The 20,868-nt window shown below is 43.4% G+C and overlaps 1 protein-coding gene across 2 annotated transcripts in view; it reads left to right on the forward strand.

The window, feature by feature from the left end:
• The window catches only part of elp4 (elongator acetyltransferase complex subunit 4), a 64,099-nt gene that overhangs the window by 42,449 nt on the left and 782 nt on the right, over positions 1 to 20,868 (forward strand). The window contains exon 10 of one of the 2 annotated variants that reach the window (XR_005203770.1): positions 19,931 to 20,134. Coding sequence is in view for 1 of the 2 variants with exons in the window: in XM_037747923.1 (XP_037603851.1) it covers positions 19,931 to 20,059 (129 nt within the window). In the remaining variant the exon portion in view is untranslated. Of the gene's footprint in view, positions 1 to 19,930; positions 20,752 to 20,868 lie in introns of those variants that run through there. The other variant, XM_037747923.1, reaches the window with a different exon arrangement.

Here is a 20,868-nt window from a genome sequence, read left to right on the forward strand (position 1 = left end):
TGTCTCTGACGGGAGAGGCCTGATTGGCTACGAGGGTAGGTGATAAAGAAGCCATGCCTCATTTACCTCCAATTTTTTTGTTCGCACATCCCTGTATTAAAGTCAAGCGTGAAGATGGCAAAGGACTGTGTTAAACTGATTTATGTGCCCTCCTATGTGGTGGTAGCTAATCTGCTCCTCCTGATTGCATTGTCAGCAATCAGTGCTGCCCTACAAGTGAATGATTTCACTGGATGGAAGTTGTTTCAGCAAAGTTGCAATGCTGAAGTTTGGAACGGTCCCTTTTCTGGACTCATTAAAATTGATGTCATTGTGACATATACTCTTTTTTGTTTCCGTTGTGATCTTATAAAAGGACCCTGCCCAGGCTTTAAGCTTGCCTGTGTGGTTTCACTTCCAAAACCTCAAACCAGCAGCTCTTGTCTGCTAATTGAACTAAACCATAACAAGTGTCCTCAAATAGACTTTACAAACTTCTTCTTTCAGCAGACTTTTACTGTTTCCTCTCTGCCTTTTTTCTCTCCCCACAAGTATACACACGCCCTCTTACCGACCCCTTGTGTGCTTTCCTTGACCTTGAGCTTGGATGCTGTGATGTACATCGATGTAAATGATGACCAGAAGGATATTGATGATCCATTCCCAATCCTTCCATCTCACCCATTCACTTTGCCTTTGTTAGCGCCAGAGCAGCATGTGATCAGACGACATGATATGTTTGAGTAATTCCACAGACGGCTTCACCATCCATTTCAAATGCCATAAAACAAAGTCAAACCATTAAAGATAATACACCCATTATTAGTATGGAAATTAGAAATGGAACGCCATCGAGTAGTGAAAGCTTGTCACTTGAGTGACAGTTAAAGACACTCCTGGTTCAGTGCACTGTATTTAAGATATGTTTGATGTTTTTCAAACTCCATATTTGGCATATTATCCCCGGGTGGCAGCTCACACCTTGTTGGTATTTAAGACAGATTTCAACGGATATTACCGGATTGTGATGGCGGTTGCATTTAAGGGTGCAGCTCCCTCATAACAGGGAGGTGTCGTCTGCTGACAGATCACTGTCTGGATGAGAGAGCACAGCAGCATCCCACCTCATTACCGTAGCAACACACTAACCGAGGGACCGACACACGGCTCGCTGTGATTAAGATGTAAATTTCCTCTAATTGGAATGTAAATTCATACATTTATATGAAGACGTCAGCTGTCAGATTGCAATATTGTGTCCTTTTTTCTCCTTCTCCCCTGTTCCCCAGGCAGGGACTAGGTGCCTGTAATCTGTATCATACTCCCGCAGCACCATCCTGGGATTTGCCGTTTGTTTAATGCCGGGCCCATTGTCCTGCATCCAGCCCGTCATTGTAATGCTTCCCATTCATGTTTCTGTGTTTTGTTGCGGTCTGATTTGCTCGCGCTACCTGTGTTTGTTCCTCCATGCATGGATGAGCCGCCAGGGCTTCGGGGACGGGGAGGGACTTTGAGACGGGGCCGGGGTCATTGGGTGGCCGTATTTTGTGTGTGCATCGATTACTTCTGCTGAATGTTCCTCAATGCAAATAAGTCTGCCACTTTGAGAGGAAGCACATGTATCTGAAGTAATTAATTTTACCCTTGAATGCCAGCTGTGGTGTTTGTGTGACGTGCTCCAAATAGAGCTTTCTCACCAAAAAGGTGTTAATTTAGGGATTTGGCAGATGAAGTTAGTGTGTTTGCCAACGTATATGGCCCATATAACTGGGATGCCTCGTTTTCGTCCTGCTAATTCTGAGATTGTGCCATCGTGTGGGATTGTTAGATTACATTGTGATATGGCACATTGAGACCCAATCACTTTTAAATTGACACCATACAAAAATCTCCCCACTCAAATGTTACAGTCTTGTTTAAGTTATGTGATATTGTGCCTACCACAGCCCTGTATATGATAAACTCAGTAATGTTTCAGTCTTATTCAGTGGGGTTCTCTTTAGTGGATGGATGACGTGCTTTTACAACGTGTGTTAAAGGTGATAAAATTGTCATGTAGTTAATCTAACTGTGCATTGCAAGTACTTATAGGTGCTTTTAAAACTTTTAAAGTTGCCTTTTTTATGCTCATATTTTCCAAATAACAGTAGTTCTAAACATCCCCCTACTCATTGGGAGAAGAAAGAAGTAAGATATTAGTATAGAAAGTCTTTATATAGGATGTTTTATTTAAATTCATTCTGACAGTTTGAACACTTAAGACTTCAGACAGCATACTAATCCTGTTTTCACACCACAAGCTTTGCCAATACCTGTCTCAACAGGTCATGCTCCTGAACTGATCAGCATGTACAAAAGAACAATGAAAAAATGTCACACCTGGAACGCTCACACAGAAGCAAACAAAACATAATTTGCATGGAAGCAGAAGGGAACAAACACTTCAATAATGCCTTTCTGCAGAGATGTCTCCCATCTTTCCTGATTAGCACCACAAATGCCATTTATATTAGACCACCAGTGATGTAAAAGTCATATGTATAGTAGAACTTGTACGGTTTGAGATGTGACTTTTCAGACTGAGGTCACATTGCCACAAATCTGTATCAGATTTACAAACTGAAGAAACAAAAGGCTGCCTTGGTCAAGGTGTCCATCTTCAGGTATCAGTGTCCCGAGGAACGTTATCACAGTGGCACTCGTTTTATCCTCCGTCTCAGGAATTGCGAAAGTAGAATCACACCATTTGCGTTACGGAATAAGTTAACTAGAATGTTTCCTTGCACATTATTGATAGATTATGTTGCATTGTGTCGGGGCAAAAGCTGAACTAGTTTGACCTTTTTTGCTTCGGAGTCCTCTGCTTTGGCAAAGTGCCCTAATAAAATACAAATGTATAAGAATCCTATTATATGTGCATTATTGCAAGTCGTGGTGGTAAGGTGTCACAGGTTAAACATTGCAGCAAAGAGATGAAGAGTTTACATAACATACCGAAAAAAAATCCTTCAGTGAGTGAAAGTTTATATTTAAATATATATAATTTAGATTTAATTTTACAAAACAAAAAAATCAAGTATGGCAATATGAAAGTTATAGGCACATTCCACCTTAAATAGTTTTTTATTAATAAATAATTTCTTTGTATCTGGTGGAAGTGACCCCCCAGTGACCCTGTCGCGAAGCCACCACGACAACACATTAGTCTAATGGGTTTTTTCTCAGACACGGAGTGGTACTGAAAGTGCCAGTACCTGTTTTATAATACAAACCATTTGCATGTCTTTGGTTAAAGACAGAACTTGTTGGCCTGCCAGATCGTGCCCACAGGACATATTTTGATGAACATAAACAAAATGTTTGTGGATTGAACTGAACATCAGACATCTCGGGGTGTGTTCTCGAGGATAGCGCCGTATCTCCTGTACATTCCTCTCAGGCACAGGTAGCGTGTGAAATCTCTCAGGTCACGCAAACCTTTCTACGAAGGAGGTTCAGATGCGGGCACTTTCTCCATTTTTCACACGCTTTCTGAGAAAGTGTTAGTGCTGATATATTGAAATGTGTGTGTGCCTTAATCAAATAAAAACAGGAAAAAATAACCTTAAAGACAATGATGTGTTCACAGTATAACAGTGTGTGTGAAAGGTGCTGCAGGGTTTGACAACAGCATGTGTAGGTGTTGCAGGGTGCAGGAAATTAAAAACACTGGAGCTCCCAGGAGGAACCTCCAGGCCACGTCAAGCAGGGAGGAAGAAGGGAGGAAGGGTGAAGGGACCCTCCTATTTTTAGGTCCAGCTGCAGGTCATGCTAGCTGAACCTGTGTAAAAGGCACAGTGGTTAGTTAAAGGCCAGTTTGTGTTTGTGTGGCAGAGCCTGGGATTCTCACGCAGTCTTATTCCAGTTGAGGGTTAAGTTGTACATCAGGAATCCTGACTATGCTGCCACCGCATGTCAACACTACTCCACCCACCTGTGGCATCAGCCGTGCTCGGCGTGCCCTCCCTTAATTGTCTCTCCATCAGGAAGGAATCCTAATAAACCTGCTCCTTTCACTTCCATTCAATCCATCACTTTCTGTTTCTCACACTAAATCAACAGCATGGAAAAACGACATGTTCCCATCCGTTGTTTCTTCTAACCAGGAATCTGCCTGTGGTCAGGTGAACCGGTCGGCCCCGGTGATGTGGATTATTTTCAAGTTTGGGATGGGCTCGTACATACTGGTGACTGGAAAGCACCTTACATTAATCCTGATGCACCCTCCGTACACACCACCCTGAGGGACTTACAGTCCCACCCATCACCTGAGGTAACTTCAGGTGTCAGATGAGGAAGTGAATCATCTGTTTTGCCTTTGGGTTCCATGAGAAAAGTGGTTCACTTAAGCTTTGTTTATACTCGCAACGTGGCACGGGCCTCCATAGTTGGCGCGCAAGCTACAAGCACGCACAAGTGCATTGTTCGTTGGCGTATTCTTCGACAACGGCAGAGGGCACACAAACAAAATATTCTGTGAAGAAGCAAGAAGTCAACGAGTGTGACCGGCAAAACGCCGTAAATCAAACTCCTCAATGCCGGGTAGGAATTGTAATTAACTGTAAACTCAGATCTCATATTCATGGAATCACCTTCATACAATCCCTGTAAAGAAAGGAGTCAAGTATTATAATGAAACAAAGGTTGAAAGGTTTAATATCCTGTAAACATTTGATTCGTCTGGCAAAATATTTATTCAAATTTAGATTTCTAATGTCTCTTGCTTTTCAATAGTGGGCTACCTCCGGGTCTGAGAAGTGAAGCCAATGCAGAAGTGCCTTAAACTTGCATTCTTTCTAACAGCCAGCAGGGGGCGACTCCTCTGGTTGCAAAAAGAAGTCTGATTGTATAAAAGTCGATGAGAAAATTACTTACCTACCTACCTACCTATTTCTCACTTGATCTATTACCTCAGTAAACATTGTAAACATGAGTTTATGGTCTCAATCACTAGTTTCAAGTCTTTTTCAATACAGCATGATGTTCATTTAGTAAATTATGGTCCCATTTAGAGTCAAATAGACCATAAAGCAGGGGATGCTTTAGGGCGTAGCTACCTTGTGATTGACAGGTCGCCACCACGGCGTTGTCCGGTCTGGGAGTTGTCCGTGTTTCTGTCTTTTGTCCCTTTCACGGTGTGTTTTCAATTCATGAAAGTTAATTAAATCCTTTTTGGTTGCCTAAGAATGTCTTTTTCAGCATTCAGTTGTACTTAGCTCCACCCTCTTGTGTCACTTCTGGTTGCAAAAAAGCAACATGGCGACGGCCAAAATGACGAACTTGAGGCTTCAAAACGGCAGTCAACAAACCTATGGGGACATCACAGTGACTACGTTCACTTCTTTTATACAGTCTATGATTTTAAAGCATTTAAATATGAATTGTCCGTCTTTCTACTTAATTATTTTACTCCTTAATTTAAGTTATTTGCTTTCATCTTATTGTGGCAGTCATGTCTGAAAAGCACCACGTGCACAGCATGCGCCTATAGTTAAAAACATTGTGCAGAGGTGCACGACCACGCGTTACACACAATATGTGATTATGTCATTTTTGGCTCACGCCGGGGACACTACAGCAGGCATGAACCCGGCTTTATTGTACAAGTTGCTCCTTGATTGCATTTTAGACTTTTATATATTAAGGACTTTTATACATTTTAATCATTTAAAGATATTATTAATGATGACAATATTTCATACAGCCCATCACTTGCTCCTTTAATCCTCAGGCTCTTGTGCCACACAACCAAGCAGGCTTTGCTCACCACAGTCACAGCACACAGACATACAAGAGGAGAGGTAGGAAGGAACAGGGGGAGAGAGAGACAGACAGAGGAAGAGAGAGAGAGAGAGAGACCATTGTGTCCCCCAGGTATGACAGAGTCACTCATGCAGAAAGATCCCACATGGAGGGAGGTGGGAGAGAGGGAGAGAGGGAGGGAGCATGAAGGAACTCTTGGCTTCCTCTCCTCGTTTGTGCCCCCCTTCCCTGAAAACACATCTGTCTTCTTTTCTCTGCCACACACCTTTTCTGCATCCTTCGCTCACCTTCTCACTCCAGTAACAGAGACTTTTCACTGCTAACAGCCTAAAATGTTTTTCTCATATTTCGAGCGGCCAGAAAGTATTCCTTTGGAGTGTTCCTTGTCACATTTTGTGCCAGCTGCCATATTTTGTCTGACTTTCCGGGGATCAAGCTCTTTGGCTGCAAGTTCAGTCTCCTTTTAGCCACTGTTCTTTGGCCTTCGGACATTACCGTTACCCCCCCAAGCGGTCCGTCTTACATGCAAATATGTGTCGGCTCTACAGCGATCCCCATTTAAGTCCGTGGCAGAGCTATCTCATGGCTGCATGCATTAAAACAATTAAACTTTGCCCCTCCCCCGCCACAACAATCATTTGCGGATGTGTTGGGTGAAATTTAGCAAGAAATTATCATTTTCTGAATCACTTCACTCCGCTTGCTCGGTGTTTGTTTCATTCTTTCTCTTTCTCCGGCTCGTCTTTGAGCTCTTTAAAAGACTCGGAGCCCCCTGCATGTCCTTCTTTTTGCTTCTTTTCTCTGTACTTTTTTTTTCATCATTATCCAACAGCACTTTTCTGTGCGTGCAAATGCTTTCTGAACGGCGTCCTTTCTTCCCTTTCAGGCTGGATGTCATTGTTGCTGCCTGTGGGCTGGGTGTATTTATTTAGGGGTAATTGGTGTGTGGATGAGTGAGGTAATGAGGTGCATCCACACTTGGCTGCTCCCCTCCCTGAGAGCCTGAGACAGACGTAGCCTAGCTGGGCTCCGGCTTGAGCTGTACCACACTGCTGTTTCCTCCACACAGGCCAGAATGGCTCTTTCATACCCAGGTGGACAAACACAATCGCTGGGGCTGATACCTCAATGAGGCGTCTGCAGTTTGAAGTGTGTGTGTGTGAATGTGCGTGCATGAGTACATATCCTTGTGTGTGTTCATGTGCTTGTATATGTGGGTGGAGAGGGGAAAAACAGCGCTTGGTTGTTGGCCTGTCTCTGTCTCGAGTCCTTGTTTGTCTTGCGGCTTGTGTTTGTATAAGTGATTTTCCCTGTGTGTTTGTAAGTGCATGTATATCAGGCTGAGTGGGTGTTCAATGGAGCTCAAGGAGGACCTCTGGCTCTCGTAGCCCCCTGCCAACCTCAAACTGCCCCTGATGTCCTGCAGAGTTACCTAATGATTTCACTTACACCTCCCTTATCTGTCTGGCCCGTGTGGCAGCGACCGTCTGACGCTTCAGCCTTTACATGCCATTTGCTGCCTCATATCCTGTGAAATTCAATTGCACAGCACCGACTGTAGCCAGAGTACGGGGATCTCCCTCTCTCTCTCTCTCTCTCTCTCTCTCTCTCTCTCTCTTCTCTCACTCTCTCTCTTTCTGCCATGTCCCATATTTGTAAATACAAACATAAACAGTTCTACCATCACACTTTTTTTTTTCCATATTATCTCAGAGCAACTTTGCATTTTCATGTTTTAGCACTCTAAAGTTGACACTTCATTTCACCGCAGTGTGTTGATAACAGACTTTGAATGAGATGTAGAAGTTTTTAAGCTGGATGTTTGAGGCTATACCCACAGGTGTTCGGCAGATAATATTATGCATAGATTGTTTTGTTGTTATCAGGGTAATTGGTGTAGACCTGCCAGCCTTTGATAGACACACAATTACTGTATGTGATGCATAAGTGGACTCATTTTAGGGCAGGATTTTGAGTTGCTAATGGTGCATTATTCAGCTTTTGGTCTGTCCCCAAAAGTGCCGGGCCAAATCAAACACGCCGCTCCAGGGTAATTGAGGCCCACTCCGCACCCCCTGCAGTGAGCAAGGCAGAACTGTAATCCCCTGACAACTCTGACTTGGCCCCAATCTGGCAGGCCGCCCATTTCCCAGCGAAACGCCTAACTCGACATTGGGGAGAATGAAGAAGCTGATAGTCACATTTGGAACGCTTTCCAATTTTGTTATTCTTTTCAACTCAACCGCCCTCTGTAACCGTCTCTGTGCTTACCCTTACTTTTTTTATTGTACGTCATAGAACATAATTGCACTCTAATTACACACCGTCAAACTAATATTCTTACTCATTAGTATCCTCATGCTTTTGTGGTTTTATGATCAAAGGTTTTTGGCAAATAAACCCAACCACCCTAACCACAGAAATAATTTATTTTACAACTGTTGCCAGAAACTCTACCACAAAATGAAAGGCTCAGTAATTACATCAGATTTGAGCAAAGTTTTAGAGTGAATTTTGGACTGAAAATCATCCATTCTGTTCATTTGGCACTACTTACTAACCAACTTGCTACTGTAGCCTGCTACCTGCAGATAAACCTTTGTGTTAATATTGATTATTCCTCCATTTCCAATCAACTCTAAAACACCTTCAGCATAAAACCTTAAAGCATACAAAGAAATTTCAGTAGCACCAAATTTGATTTATGTAGCTAAATTGCCCAAAGACTAACAGAAAATATGAAAGAGGAGTTTCTATTAACACTCCTGGACTGTGATATTTACAAAAAAGTATACAGACATTTGATTTTATATATCATGTCATCATTTTCAAATATACCTTGTGATGAAAATTCTGTATTCTTAATCAGACTATAACAAGTCTTTAATGGATGGAGTATTCAGTCTCCTTTTATGTTTACATATGAAATTCATTAACACGTTCATTTGACAACATATCTGTAATTTCTGGTCATCATAATGCCACAGTTTTCATATTTTGTAATGTGTTACGTTTTTTGTCATTCTTTTAAAATCCAAACGTTGGTCTGCAGTGCCACTTCTTGTAGGGGTCATTTGCAGAGAGGATATCACATGCATTTAGCACTGTCTCTCTGATTTTTAACTCGAGCATGCATCCTCCCCAGGCCCTGGCTCACTGTTTTAATGGCTTTAGTAATGCTTCACAATTAACACTCGGTCAGCGCTCTAGGTTAGGTAATGGCTGGCATGTTTCAGGCAAAATTAGAAAACACAAAACAAGAATTCCCCGTCACCCACAGTGCTTCCAGGACCTAGAGGTTACGGGGGAAATGGAAGGTGGTGAATTTTTTGACAGGGCAGCCAAGGTGATGTCTCATTCCCTTTGACATCTCGAACACCCTAAAGGTGGCTTTGCCAACAGTCTACCCAGGAAGCACCTCACCTAGCTGTGGCTAAATTTACACAACCACCTGCCCACAGGGAGCATACTGGAGAGGAGAGCAGAGGTGGTGTTGGGGTGAGGATGGAGGACAAATAGGGGGTAGGAGACCGAGGTACTGTATGTCTGATTGGCAAAGGTCAAGTTTAAGTAGCTACATTGAATGTAATTTATTATTTGAATGAAGAATATTCAACTTAGATTTTAGATTTTTATCCAATAAGTTTCAACATTTCTGTTTTGTATTTTGTCCCTCTTGGCTCGGCTGTTCTCTGCAAGTTTGCATCAGAGTGGAGACAGAGAATTGGTCAGATTTGGGTTTTCCAGAGTGCCTTTAGGAGTTCAGTGGATTAGTGGAACGAAGCATTCAGCCCCCAGTGATTCCAGTACAAGTCCACTGAGAGCACATCAGCTGTTTTCTCATTTCACTGTGAAAGAAGTGACCCTCATTTCAGAGTCTCACACATAACAGTGGTAGGGGGACGATGAGCCCTTTGCAAGACTGAATACAAAACATCTCATGAGAAAGGCTATCTAATGTTTTCTAGCGATTTTGTATTTGTTTTGTTCTTAAAGGTGCTCTAAACAATATCCAGAGCATTAATATAGCATCAAACAACTATTGTCTATGTAAAGATATAGAGGGCTATGAAGTCGCTCTCCCTCTGTGTGTGTTTATCTGAGCATCTCTGTGCTTTGTTGACATAGTCGGGCCGGCTGCACGTGCCTTTTAGTGCATGTTCGTGCATATGAGCTTGCCCTACAGGCTAGCTCACGCCGCTGCTCTGCACTGCTCTCATACGGCAGCTACAGCTGATAACACCGTCCCGACCGACAACGCCGTTGCGGAAGCGTAGCACCCACCCTCCAGTCCCCCCCCCCCCCAGGTTAATACTGTTAGCTCTGTCAGCACTGTTGCTGTTGTATTGATGTTTAGTGCTGTTAGCACTGTTAGAAGCTAACCGGCGGCTCAGCAGTCGCCATTTTGAGAGCCGTGTGGAGGCAATAGAAATGCTACCAATCTCGTATTTAGCACTTTTAAAGGGGCTGGATGTAAGAATCAAAAAATTGTTTGTTAACAGTGAAACGTGTGGCTGTTAAGTCAAAGACAGTCAGCAACCTGTTGCTCACACATGTACTCGCATTACGTAGACGCGAGCATTGGTCAAAACAGTGAGGCGACACACACAAGACTGAACGTGATTGACAGGCATCATGTTGATTAACGTTAGCGCATTAGCCAGCTAAAACCACCATATCACTATATATTTCACATGCTTGGCAATAATGTTAGCTTAGCAAACGAAGGTCCCGCCATGAATCGAAGGCCGATGTTGATCCTAGTGTTAACTTTTCCTGCTTCAGCCTCCCGACCGTGGTCAGAAGATACAGGTGAGACACTGTAGTTTTGGTCTCCTGGGCCGAAGTCGTTAACGGTACTCGCTCCCACAACACTAGTTTTCCCCCCAACGTCAGTCACATTCCTGTTTTGCAAGACGGCCTTCACTAGATTAAACGTTAGTTATCCCTGTAAGCGGAGCTGAAAATAAAGGCACTTGTGAGCATGCATGACGTCACATCCGTTGGTTTTTCCCGGAAAAAAATTTCATTTTTCACATTAAAAACAGGCTGATAGAGGAAACCCCAAAAGTCGCGGAAGTTCTCATTTTTTAGGTTAGGTTACAACCTGTTCACACATTGGCAATAAAAAAAACAGATTAAAAAACGTTTATACGTGTAAAAACAGTCCCTTTAAGCAAACTAATTTCTGTTATGTTATTTGTTCGAGAACATATTTTACTCCAAGACATTTTCATTTTACAAAATGCAAGAAGTTGAAAAGTGTTAGTTGGGAAGCATGTCTGTGGTCTGCAATAACACTAATAGTTGCTGTTGGCTGTCCATGTGAAAATTGTTGTTGCAGCTGTATTATTCTGTAGCTCCAGAAGTTCTCAAGTGTCTCAATTTATGTCTAAACGTCTAAAAGAAGTTCCTTAGTTACTATTGTGTATTACCCAAAATATAATATTGGAACAGATGTTTTAGTTTAAGGCCCAGATTAACTAGATACTGAACCAATTACCAATTTGATATTGCAACATTATTGCCACATTTTAATGAATAGGCAAATACTCTTTCCTTCCTTTACAAAGGTATATTCCTGCTTTTTATAAATTCACTCAAAGGCTGCATATATTGAAGCTCTCAAGACGGACAGTCGAATAGAACGGTAACAATTCTCGATGCTCCCCAGTGGCAGAGTTCAGGCTGTTTGCCTGTGGGCTGATGTGGAGTGAATGGCCTTAGAGGCTCTAGGCTGGTCTATGTGTGGCCCGGCTGGTCCAAGTCAGCAGTAATGACTGGCTTTGGCCAGCATGCCTGTTAATGTGAATGGGGTTACTCTGGGCAACACCTTTTCAGCTGGGTCCTATGAAGTCCCCAGTATGGTGGTCTTTGTCCACACAAGGGCTGTCCTCTCAGCAAAAAGGGCTCCTTTTTTGTGAGGACTATCAACTGGTGATGGATTATACCCACCCCCCTTTATTCATCCGGGCAGACTAACAGACACGGATGCATGCAAACATACTCACACTCTCACACATGCGTACAACCACAAAGACATCAAAAGTGTTACAAACACGTCAGCACATTATCTTACACAATCTTGTTTCGTAGATGGTTAAGATGCACACATACAGATGCACACATCTTTCTCACAACCGGTCAACATCAAATGCTTTCACGCCATTCGTTCACTGTCTCCTTCACTTCACGTATACATGAAGATAAAGTTTCTTCCTATAAATAAATCTTTTTTTCCTGTCTTGAGTTACAAAGAAAGTGTAGTTACTTATTTTTTCTTCAACTTTTCTGCAATATTTCTGTTTACTTTTTCTCCACTCTTTTGCCAAGTGATGACGTAGACATCTTCAGAGACTTTAGCTTCATAAATGCTGGTACAGATCTGCATCCAATTTGTCTGTATGATCCATTGCTTGGATAGTTCCTGAAGATTTCAAGCTGTTGAACTACATGCATGATCCTGAACATGAAACAATTTACCCGTGACACTTAAACACAACTGCACCTGCAGGAGTAAAGAGAATAGAGTATTTTTTTCTGCCGTGTACTTCTCTCAGTATGGGTCTTGTGCCTTACAATGCCATAAAACTCTGTGCAGGACCAGTACTAGTAAGCAGGTGGTTAGTGACTCGTGGCGGGAGCTTTAACATCATCGTGTTGATCCTGGAAATATTTCAAATGACAGATAATATGTTGTTATCTTCTTTCTTCTGTCCCCGTTTATTTAGTTCTGTTGTGCCCTATATTCCCTCCTGGTCTTTTTTGCTAGCACAACAAGAGACCATTACTCACTAAGTGTGATCGCCCCCACTATTCCCAAGGGGTCAGCCACTTACCCAGGCTGACACAGTAACCTCCAGACGACCTTTCGCTTTGCCAAATGTCATGCCTGTAAACTGCCTGAACTCCATCACGGCGCAAACGAGGAGACAACAGAAGAAATAGGGTGTTCTGTTGGAAGGCAGGCTGGGTTCAGGAAACCCTACTAGCTGTACTGGCCGGCTTTGTGCGCTCATGTTGTAAATACCTCTGTGTGACACATGCATAGGCAAGTGGCAGTGTGTGTGTGTCTGTCTGTCTGCTTTTGTACATGGGTGTATGCGCTTGTAGACTGAGTGCAACACAGAAAAAATAATGAATAATGCATGACAAAATATTCTTGGTAATGCTCAGGCTTTTATTTTTTGGTGACTAAAGCAGCGACAGCCAGTACTCTTAAAGGAACAGGGCGTAGCATTTCGGGGGATCTATTAGCAGAAATGGAATATAATATTCATAACTATGTTTTCATTAGTGTATAATCACCTGAAACTAAGAATCGTGTTTTCATTATCTTAGAATGAGTCCTTCATATCTACATAGAGAGTTGGTCCTCTTCACGGAGTCCGCCATGTTGCTCCACCATGTTTCTACAGTAGCCCAGAACGTACCGCTGGCTCTAGAGAGAGCCTTTCACATGTATAAGTTACCTGAAGGTCTCTGTAGTTTTCTGACAAGCTTGTGAAACCGTGGTACCGCCAGCCGCCGTCTGACGTCCGTTGCTCCTAATGTAGCGTTATTATGGTAAGGATGGCCTCTGAACAAGGCCAAAGGTGTTACTGCGGTTTTGCACTTGGTACCGCAGTCTTGGAAAGGGAGGAGTGAGTGGAGGGATACTCAGTTGGTTTCAATCTGCAACCACACCACTAGATGCCACCAAATCCTACACATTGGACCCTTAAAGAGATATTTCGACATTTTTGGAAATACAAGTATTCACTTTCTATCTTGTTGTTACCTGAGAACCAGTGGAGACTCTAGGAAGTCACTGCTTCCAGCCAAGAACTAGTTTTGCAGAAAACCCCTAAAAAAAAAAAAAATACTTTTTATATATATTAAACAAACTAGTGTCAAGTAATGAGCTTTAGAGATTGGTAGGTGGATTTTGTTGCCCTTGGACGGAGCCAGGCTGGCTGTTTCCCCCCGTTTCCAGTCTTTATGCTAAGCTAAGCTAACTGACTGCTTGATCCAGCTTCCTATTCAAAGGAACAGATAACACGAGCGGTATCAATCTTCTCATTTAACTCTGCAAGTAAACAAATAAGCGTAACTGATTGTCCAAGTATTTATCGTCAGTTGATTTCTCATACTGCTCTGTATTGTGGTCATTTTACTTAAAACCCAAACGCTCAAAGTGGTCTAAAAACTTGATTATAATGAAGAAATGCCTATACATTGCCTGTAGACAGTTGAATAGTGGGTTAATTTATTGCCTCGTGCTGTTTTTAAGATTAAAAAAAAATGGATGTTTAGACATTTTTCTCCGAAGTGTGATTATTCTAGCAGGGCATCTATGTAGCACTAGGAAACCTGCTTTTACCAAAAGTGTCAGTGCTGTTTCAACCTGAGGACGTTTATATCAGAGTCATGGTTCGAGGCGTAAAATGTGTTTGAGGGGTGGAGGGCACAAGAGGTCCCCCAGATATGCTGTCATAACTCATGCAGCCGCGCTCTTTGCTATGGGCCTATCTGTAGTGAAGGCAGCACTTAGACATGTTTGTACTCTATGCCCTACATCCCCCTCCCTTTCTCCCCGGGCACCATGTCACTCCAGGGGTGGACCAGCACTCCCTGACTGTGCCCAAGTCCATAACACCAACTAACAACCCCTCCCCCCCCCCTTACTACCCACCACCACTGGGGTCAATGTGCCCTAGCCCCCTCACCCTACAACGCCCACGGTCCATACCAACACTGCCCTCCAAAGAGAAACAAAACCGAACTGAAAAGAGACAAAATGGCCCCACGCTGCTTCCCCTGTCAAAGCTCCTGACAGGCCCGCGCAGACGCCCCCCAGAGGAGGGTTCAGTTGAAGATGATGACGACGGAGCTAACAAGTCAAGTCGTTGTGTTACAGCGCAGTTACACTTTGGCCCTTGTTTGTCCATTTGGTTATTCAGAAGCATCGCGGAGCTAACTGATTCCAATGCATGTCATGTTTAGTAACATGACAGATACTATCAAATGCTGTTTTACATCAGTCCGTGGAGCGTGAAGGGTAAGTGAGGAGCTAGCTATTCAAGAGAACAGGAATAAACATTCCATTAGGTATTAAAAAAAAAACTGAAATATTGTCAGCTAATCAATTTCCTGTTTGGACACGCTCCCTTTTAATGAAATTCAGTCGGTTATTAGTCCTTTCCCATTCTCCCAGTGTTTGGGAATATAATTACACTCAAAATGCTTACTCATCCTTCTGCCTGCCTGCTGCCTACTCTGTCAGATGCATTAGCCGTGAAGCAGAAGAGATGAGGAGCCTGTGTCTGTGTGTCTATCTATCTGTCAGTCCGCCTGACTGTCTGTATGCCTGCCTCTCAGATTATCCTGGATCAGGCAGCAGGTGACACGGCGAGCAGGTGACCATCACCCAATTACCAAAAAGAAACTCGAGATGAGCTCCAGTGTAGTTCACATTTGTTTCGTTCTTCTCTTGTCACTCTTATACTCTTGTTAATGCCGCTCTTGTACGCACTTAACAGTTGGAAAATGTAACCATCCTTACATGTTATGTCAAATTTTTTACTTGACGAATTCAGATGAATTGTTTGAATACGTTTGAAATCCTTAATCACCAACATTACAAGCTACTAATGGTGAGGGCTACAGAGAGAAGGTCCAAAATACCCTGACATTAAAATATATGTATTGTAATTTATGGGAAAAACAATGAGGAAGATGAATGAAATAACATCTGTTAAACTCTAAAAATGACAAAGTCCGGGGGATAAAAACTTTCCTAGTCAACAGGTTATTCTTAGGGCAAGGTCAGGGATCGTGTTGCACTCTTTGTTACCACAAAAGAAGAGGAAGGAAGAGCTTCTTCTCAGCTTTTGTTAGGTGCAGGTGGGCTAGAATTACCAAAGTGATGGGATTTATGCTGGGTTGTTTCTGCATTTTTTTTTTTCTGGTAAAGTAGCGGAAGTATTCTGTGAAATTTCCAGCGTAAATGTGATGATAGTTTGCTTCTCCAATAGGGAAGCTCATCACCTCATTATGTGGGTTTTGCTGTGCTGAAGTTAAAACCTATAGGAACTGTCCTATAGGTTCAACAAATGATTTCCCACACAATGCAGTGTAACTTTAGAGGTGCGAGGGATTACAGCAATGGGTGGGAGGTGATTTAGCTTGGTTTAGTGACTGGATAGACCGGCAAGTCTGGGAAATTTCTACCAATTTCGTTCTGCTACCATTTTGACCCTTGGCTGGTTGTAGAAATGGGACTGGAAATGGAGGACATTGACCTGGTGTCATGGACAGACATACACATTAGTTTACAGTGGCTGCACTGCAGCTGTGCTGCTCAGGGAAATGGAATTGGCAAAAGGTATCACCACTAATGTGACCACTGACTGTCCATGAATACTGGACTGTATAAATCCAAACTATATTTTAAAAAAAACATCTTAGTGTGCATTAATACGATAACTGGAATTTCTTATTCATGCATTCACAGCATATAGACAGATTGCTTCGTCGACATTTCCTCTGTGATTGTTGTGACTCCGGCTTAGTGATACAATGTTCGCTCTCTCTTATTTCACTGACTTAATAGAGCTTATAATACGATGACCAAATTACAACAGTGATTGTGTTAAGTAGGTGTTTTTGGTAAATATCGTGTCACTTCCATGAGCATGTTCCAACATCGGCTAATCTGATTGGAACAGCCAGACCGGTCGTCATGCGTTCCAGCGAGGTGTTGGGTTTCCCATAGTTTTAAGCCGTACAGTGACACGGGCCATTTGAAAGTGTGGCTCAAACTCTATGGAAGAAATGACTCGTTAAATTAGCACCTAATACTCCAGTCATTAGCAAGCCGTTACCACCAGTGGAATGCCTTTGATGGTGCTGCTTTGTGTGAGTAGGTCCTGTTTAAGCTACAGTTGGAAAAATTGGTCCACTTGGATCATGGAATATAATGCACTTGCATAACATTGTAATACTCATAACCTAAATATAATTAAAGACTGTGATTTGGTGGCTTTCGTTTCATAAAACGCTGATGTGATATCCACAAACAACCACTGCTGTATGTGGAGATTGTGAACGACCGGTTACGAGCAGCATGAAGCGCCATATTCCTTAAGAACCGGGTCTTTGGGGTATTTAGTAAGCTGAAGGGAATTGTCCATTGTGGGGTGATATTAGTAACCCTCTTAGGCAAAGCTAGTCCGTGGGCCGGCCCCGAGGGCTCATTTCAAGTGCTTAGCGCTCGTTTGGAGCTTTGTCACCCCTCACCCTGTTGCCAGCATGGCCCCAGCCCCTCTGGCTGCGGAGCGGAGCTGAACCACAGACCTTTACCCCTGCCCGCCACCAGGGAGGGAACACTAACATCACAACTATAACACACACACATACTCGCACTAACATTGTGGCACACATCCATTTTCACAAACCCCCCCACCTCCACCAATGCACCACAGCCAATGGTCTATTTTCCCGCCGTCCACTCCCATTCAACACCCCCTCCTCTCTTATTTTTTTTCCTCTTTCTCCACCCTCATGAAGGTTGCCAGGCAGCAGAGAAAGACTTCACACACACATACACCCCACTATGCCTCTGAGGGTTTTCCGGATGTCCTTGTTTACATCATGGAGTGTGCAGGTCGTAGGGAAGCAGACTCAGAGCCTCCCTGGTTATGTCCGTCTAAGTCCTACACTGACCTCCATTCATTTGGTGTCAATGCAAACGTTCATGGCAGCCCCACAGTCGGCTGACATGGACATATTTTTGGGTGTAAATTTCAAAATCAAGGTGAAAATAGATTAAAATATTTCTCTTGGGTTGTCCTTATCCAGTTAACTTGCATTGATAGTGATATGAAAGTAGTTTATTTGGAGTGGAACTAAATACAAAGTAAGTTTTCATGGCCCTGATAACCAATAACGGTTATCTAATATTGGCTGTCACTGATGTGCGGGACGGTTGCTGACTGTTCCTAGGCTCCCTTTTCCCTCTGTGTGTCAAACCGATCGATTGGTTTTGTCTGCTCCCTCCCTCCAACTTTGATGTTCGCATTGATTGTTCTCATCTGCCCCTGAACTCAAAGGTTAGAGGAGCCGAGCTGCACTTCTGGATTGCTTTGACCTTCGCTCTGCACATGCTCAGTGGGTTCACAGAGCTCAGAGCCAAACAGACATGGCGTAGCCAGGCCTGTGGGTGCGTGACAGCAAGACAACGGTGTGATGTCTTTTTTTTTTTCTTTTTTTTTTACTCACCCACTGAGGGTGATGTATATGTGATTGATTTTTCTCCTACCCCTCTCTCTGCCTTGTTTCCGCTGCAGTGCACTAAGCAGGACTGAGTCCGGGCTTGATCAATGCATTGTTTTTCTTTTTCAATCACACTCGAGTGAGCTGAAGACACGAAAGGTTACACAGGTGAGGTTTGGCAGGGGTGGAAGCTTGAGCTTCTGGAGGCCCCCTCAAGGCCAATATATGAGTTTGCATGTGTGTGTGTGTGTGTGTGTGAGAGAGAGAGAGAGAGAGAGAGAGAGAGAGAGAGAGAGAGAGGGAGGGAGAGAGAGAGAGAGAGTGAGTTAGAGAAAGAGTTTTAGAGAGAAGTTGAACTAATTTATCATGTGTGTTCCTACGAAGTTGATAATTCTTCTTTTGGTGTCACGAGTCTATGCTCATTATGTATCTCTTGTCTTTTCCCGCAGTGGGATTTTTCCGTCCATGCCTCTATAAGTCTTTTGTAACCTTACCTTTACCATCTTACATTAAATTATAGGTCCTTCACAATGTCTCAGGGCTCACCTGCCCCAGATAATCTGCAGGGCTGCGTGAAGACTGCTCCTCTTGTTTCCTCTACTTGCTTGACAAACGGTCTTCTGACACACACAAAGGCAATGTGTTGAACAGAAAAGAGGCCACTTGATGCACCTCTGACCTGTCAGCAACGGTAGCCGGAGCACAAGGATTCATATCAGTGATGTAAAAACATTTTGCAGTACAGACTCAAGCGTTTCAATGCACCTAAAAACAGTATTAAGCAAAGGGAGGAAGTAGTCCACCCTAGAGGGGTAGAGAGTGTTGCGTAGTCCTGAATTATCTCTTAGTAATGACGCCGTTAAAGCCTGTACCCAAACACCTAGTCATTAAGAAAAAGATAAGTATCTGTGGGAGTGGAAGGGCTCTCCTAAAGCTGCATGTCTGGAGGGGGTAAGGATGTGGAGGGCTGGGGTGCGGTGGGAGCGCAGGCTTTGACCAGTGGGTGTCAGATGTCATGGCAGATTCTTTCAGGGGCAAATTACAGGGTTTAACTTCTCTTGTACCCGGGATGCCTGTATTCTGATTTAACTTCCTCGATAGACACTCGAGCAACATGCCACTCAACGCCATTGTCGGGCGCACACTTGACTCTGGAGATACTTCACCTCCTCTCACGCTCTCTTCAAGACTTTGTTCGTGGAGTGCCATTGGCGGCCTTTCTAGCGGCTTCTGGAGAGAGCCGAGCAGAGCAGCGTAGCCCCTCTTAAGCTTTATAGTAGTTAGCGTGTTGGTGTTAGGGGGCTTTACATGAGTGGCCCTCATTAACCTCTTAGCGTCTTTGTGCTTTGAGTTGGCACAGGGCTGCTCCATAGATAAGCTTTACTATGAAACAGCTAAAAGGCTTGATCCTAATGACTCCGGTATTAGCTGAACATAATCGTCAACACAAGTGCAAACATCCACATATTGCATGCACATTTGTACCCGAACACACACTTTCTCTTCGCCTCACCTCATAAATGCATGCTGTTGTTTCCCATACACAACTTCTCAAAACACCCCTACCTCAAACACACACACTCTCACACACACACACACACACACACACACACACACACACACACATTCCCCATGAGCTGTAACAGACCTAAAGCTCTCTGAAGCATTTAGCAGCACACTAGCAGGTTTACTCCACGATGCCAGTGCTGAGGGGAGTGCTGAAGCATCTAATGCAATTTCAACCCAACATGGCTCTCTGTGAATAAACATCACTGAAGTGTACCATCTACTGTATGTTGATCCACTGTAGTGCTTTCTTTTTTCTCCATACAAGCTGATCTAATACTCTCCCTCTCTCTCTCTCTCTCTTTCTCTTTCTCTGTGATTTCTGTAGAGACTGCATTTGCCTCCAGACTTGTCTGAGACGGTGAGTCGTGTGAGCAGGGGGGAGCTGGCAGGAGCGACCGCGGTGGCTTCAGCCTGTGGCTCCGGCACTTCCGGCAACAAACACCTGGACTTCTAGCGCTCCCACACAGTCGCCACGGGCAACCAACACCTGGAACCAACGTGGCGTTGTCCTCTTTACCGCAGTGACCAGGTTGTTCCCTCACCCACGTAATGTCAACCTCGATAACCCTGCCAGCCATTACCACCTGTCCCAGCCAGGGGTGAAGATCTAAACATTCACAGTACCTCGTCTCGTAACGGACACATTTCATCCTATATGTCAAGACCTTTTTTTTATATAAACCTACAGTACACTCTGACAGCTGATATTTGCACATTCCAAGCTGCGATGAGAAATCCATTTAACTTCAATTAATGGCCATGGTTTTAGTTTGCTTTTTCCCCTCCATAAGTTGCAAACTTATTTTCAAAATGTAATATGAAGGTATATAATTGGTAAGGTTCAAGTCCAAGATGGGGGGATTATTTAAGATTTGGTGCATTTTGTTTTTTGTTGTTCTGTGTCTCTGGGCATTTCACTTACAAGTAAAGTGTAATCATGAAATATTTTTTAGTCTTCACAGACTCTCACTCTTTCTTGGCAAACATTAAATAATTTAACTGCATTCTCCCAAGCTTTGAACGTACTGTACAAACACAAGTGGCCACTCCTGACTAGCTCCACCATGCACAATAGTATTTTTTTCTTGGATGATGGAATAAAAAGTGCTTTTGTTTAGTTAAATAAAAGAAAATAAATACACACAACATATGGTCTTTATTTTACCTCAACACCATCTGAAGGGAAAGTTGACTGCCTGTGACATTGTGAGTGGATGTAATGTGAGCGTATTATGAATGACTGATCTCTGGTCTGCCTCGCTG

Source organism: Sebastes umbrosus, chromosome 2, assembly GCF_015220745.1.
Source record: "Sebastes umbrosus isolate fSebUmb1 chromosome 2, fSebUmb1.pri, whole genome shotgun sequence".
Classification (NCBI taxonomy): Eukaryota; Metazoa; Chordata; class Actinopteri; order Perciformes; family Sebastidae; genus Sebastes; species Sebastes umbrosus.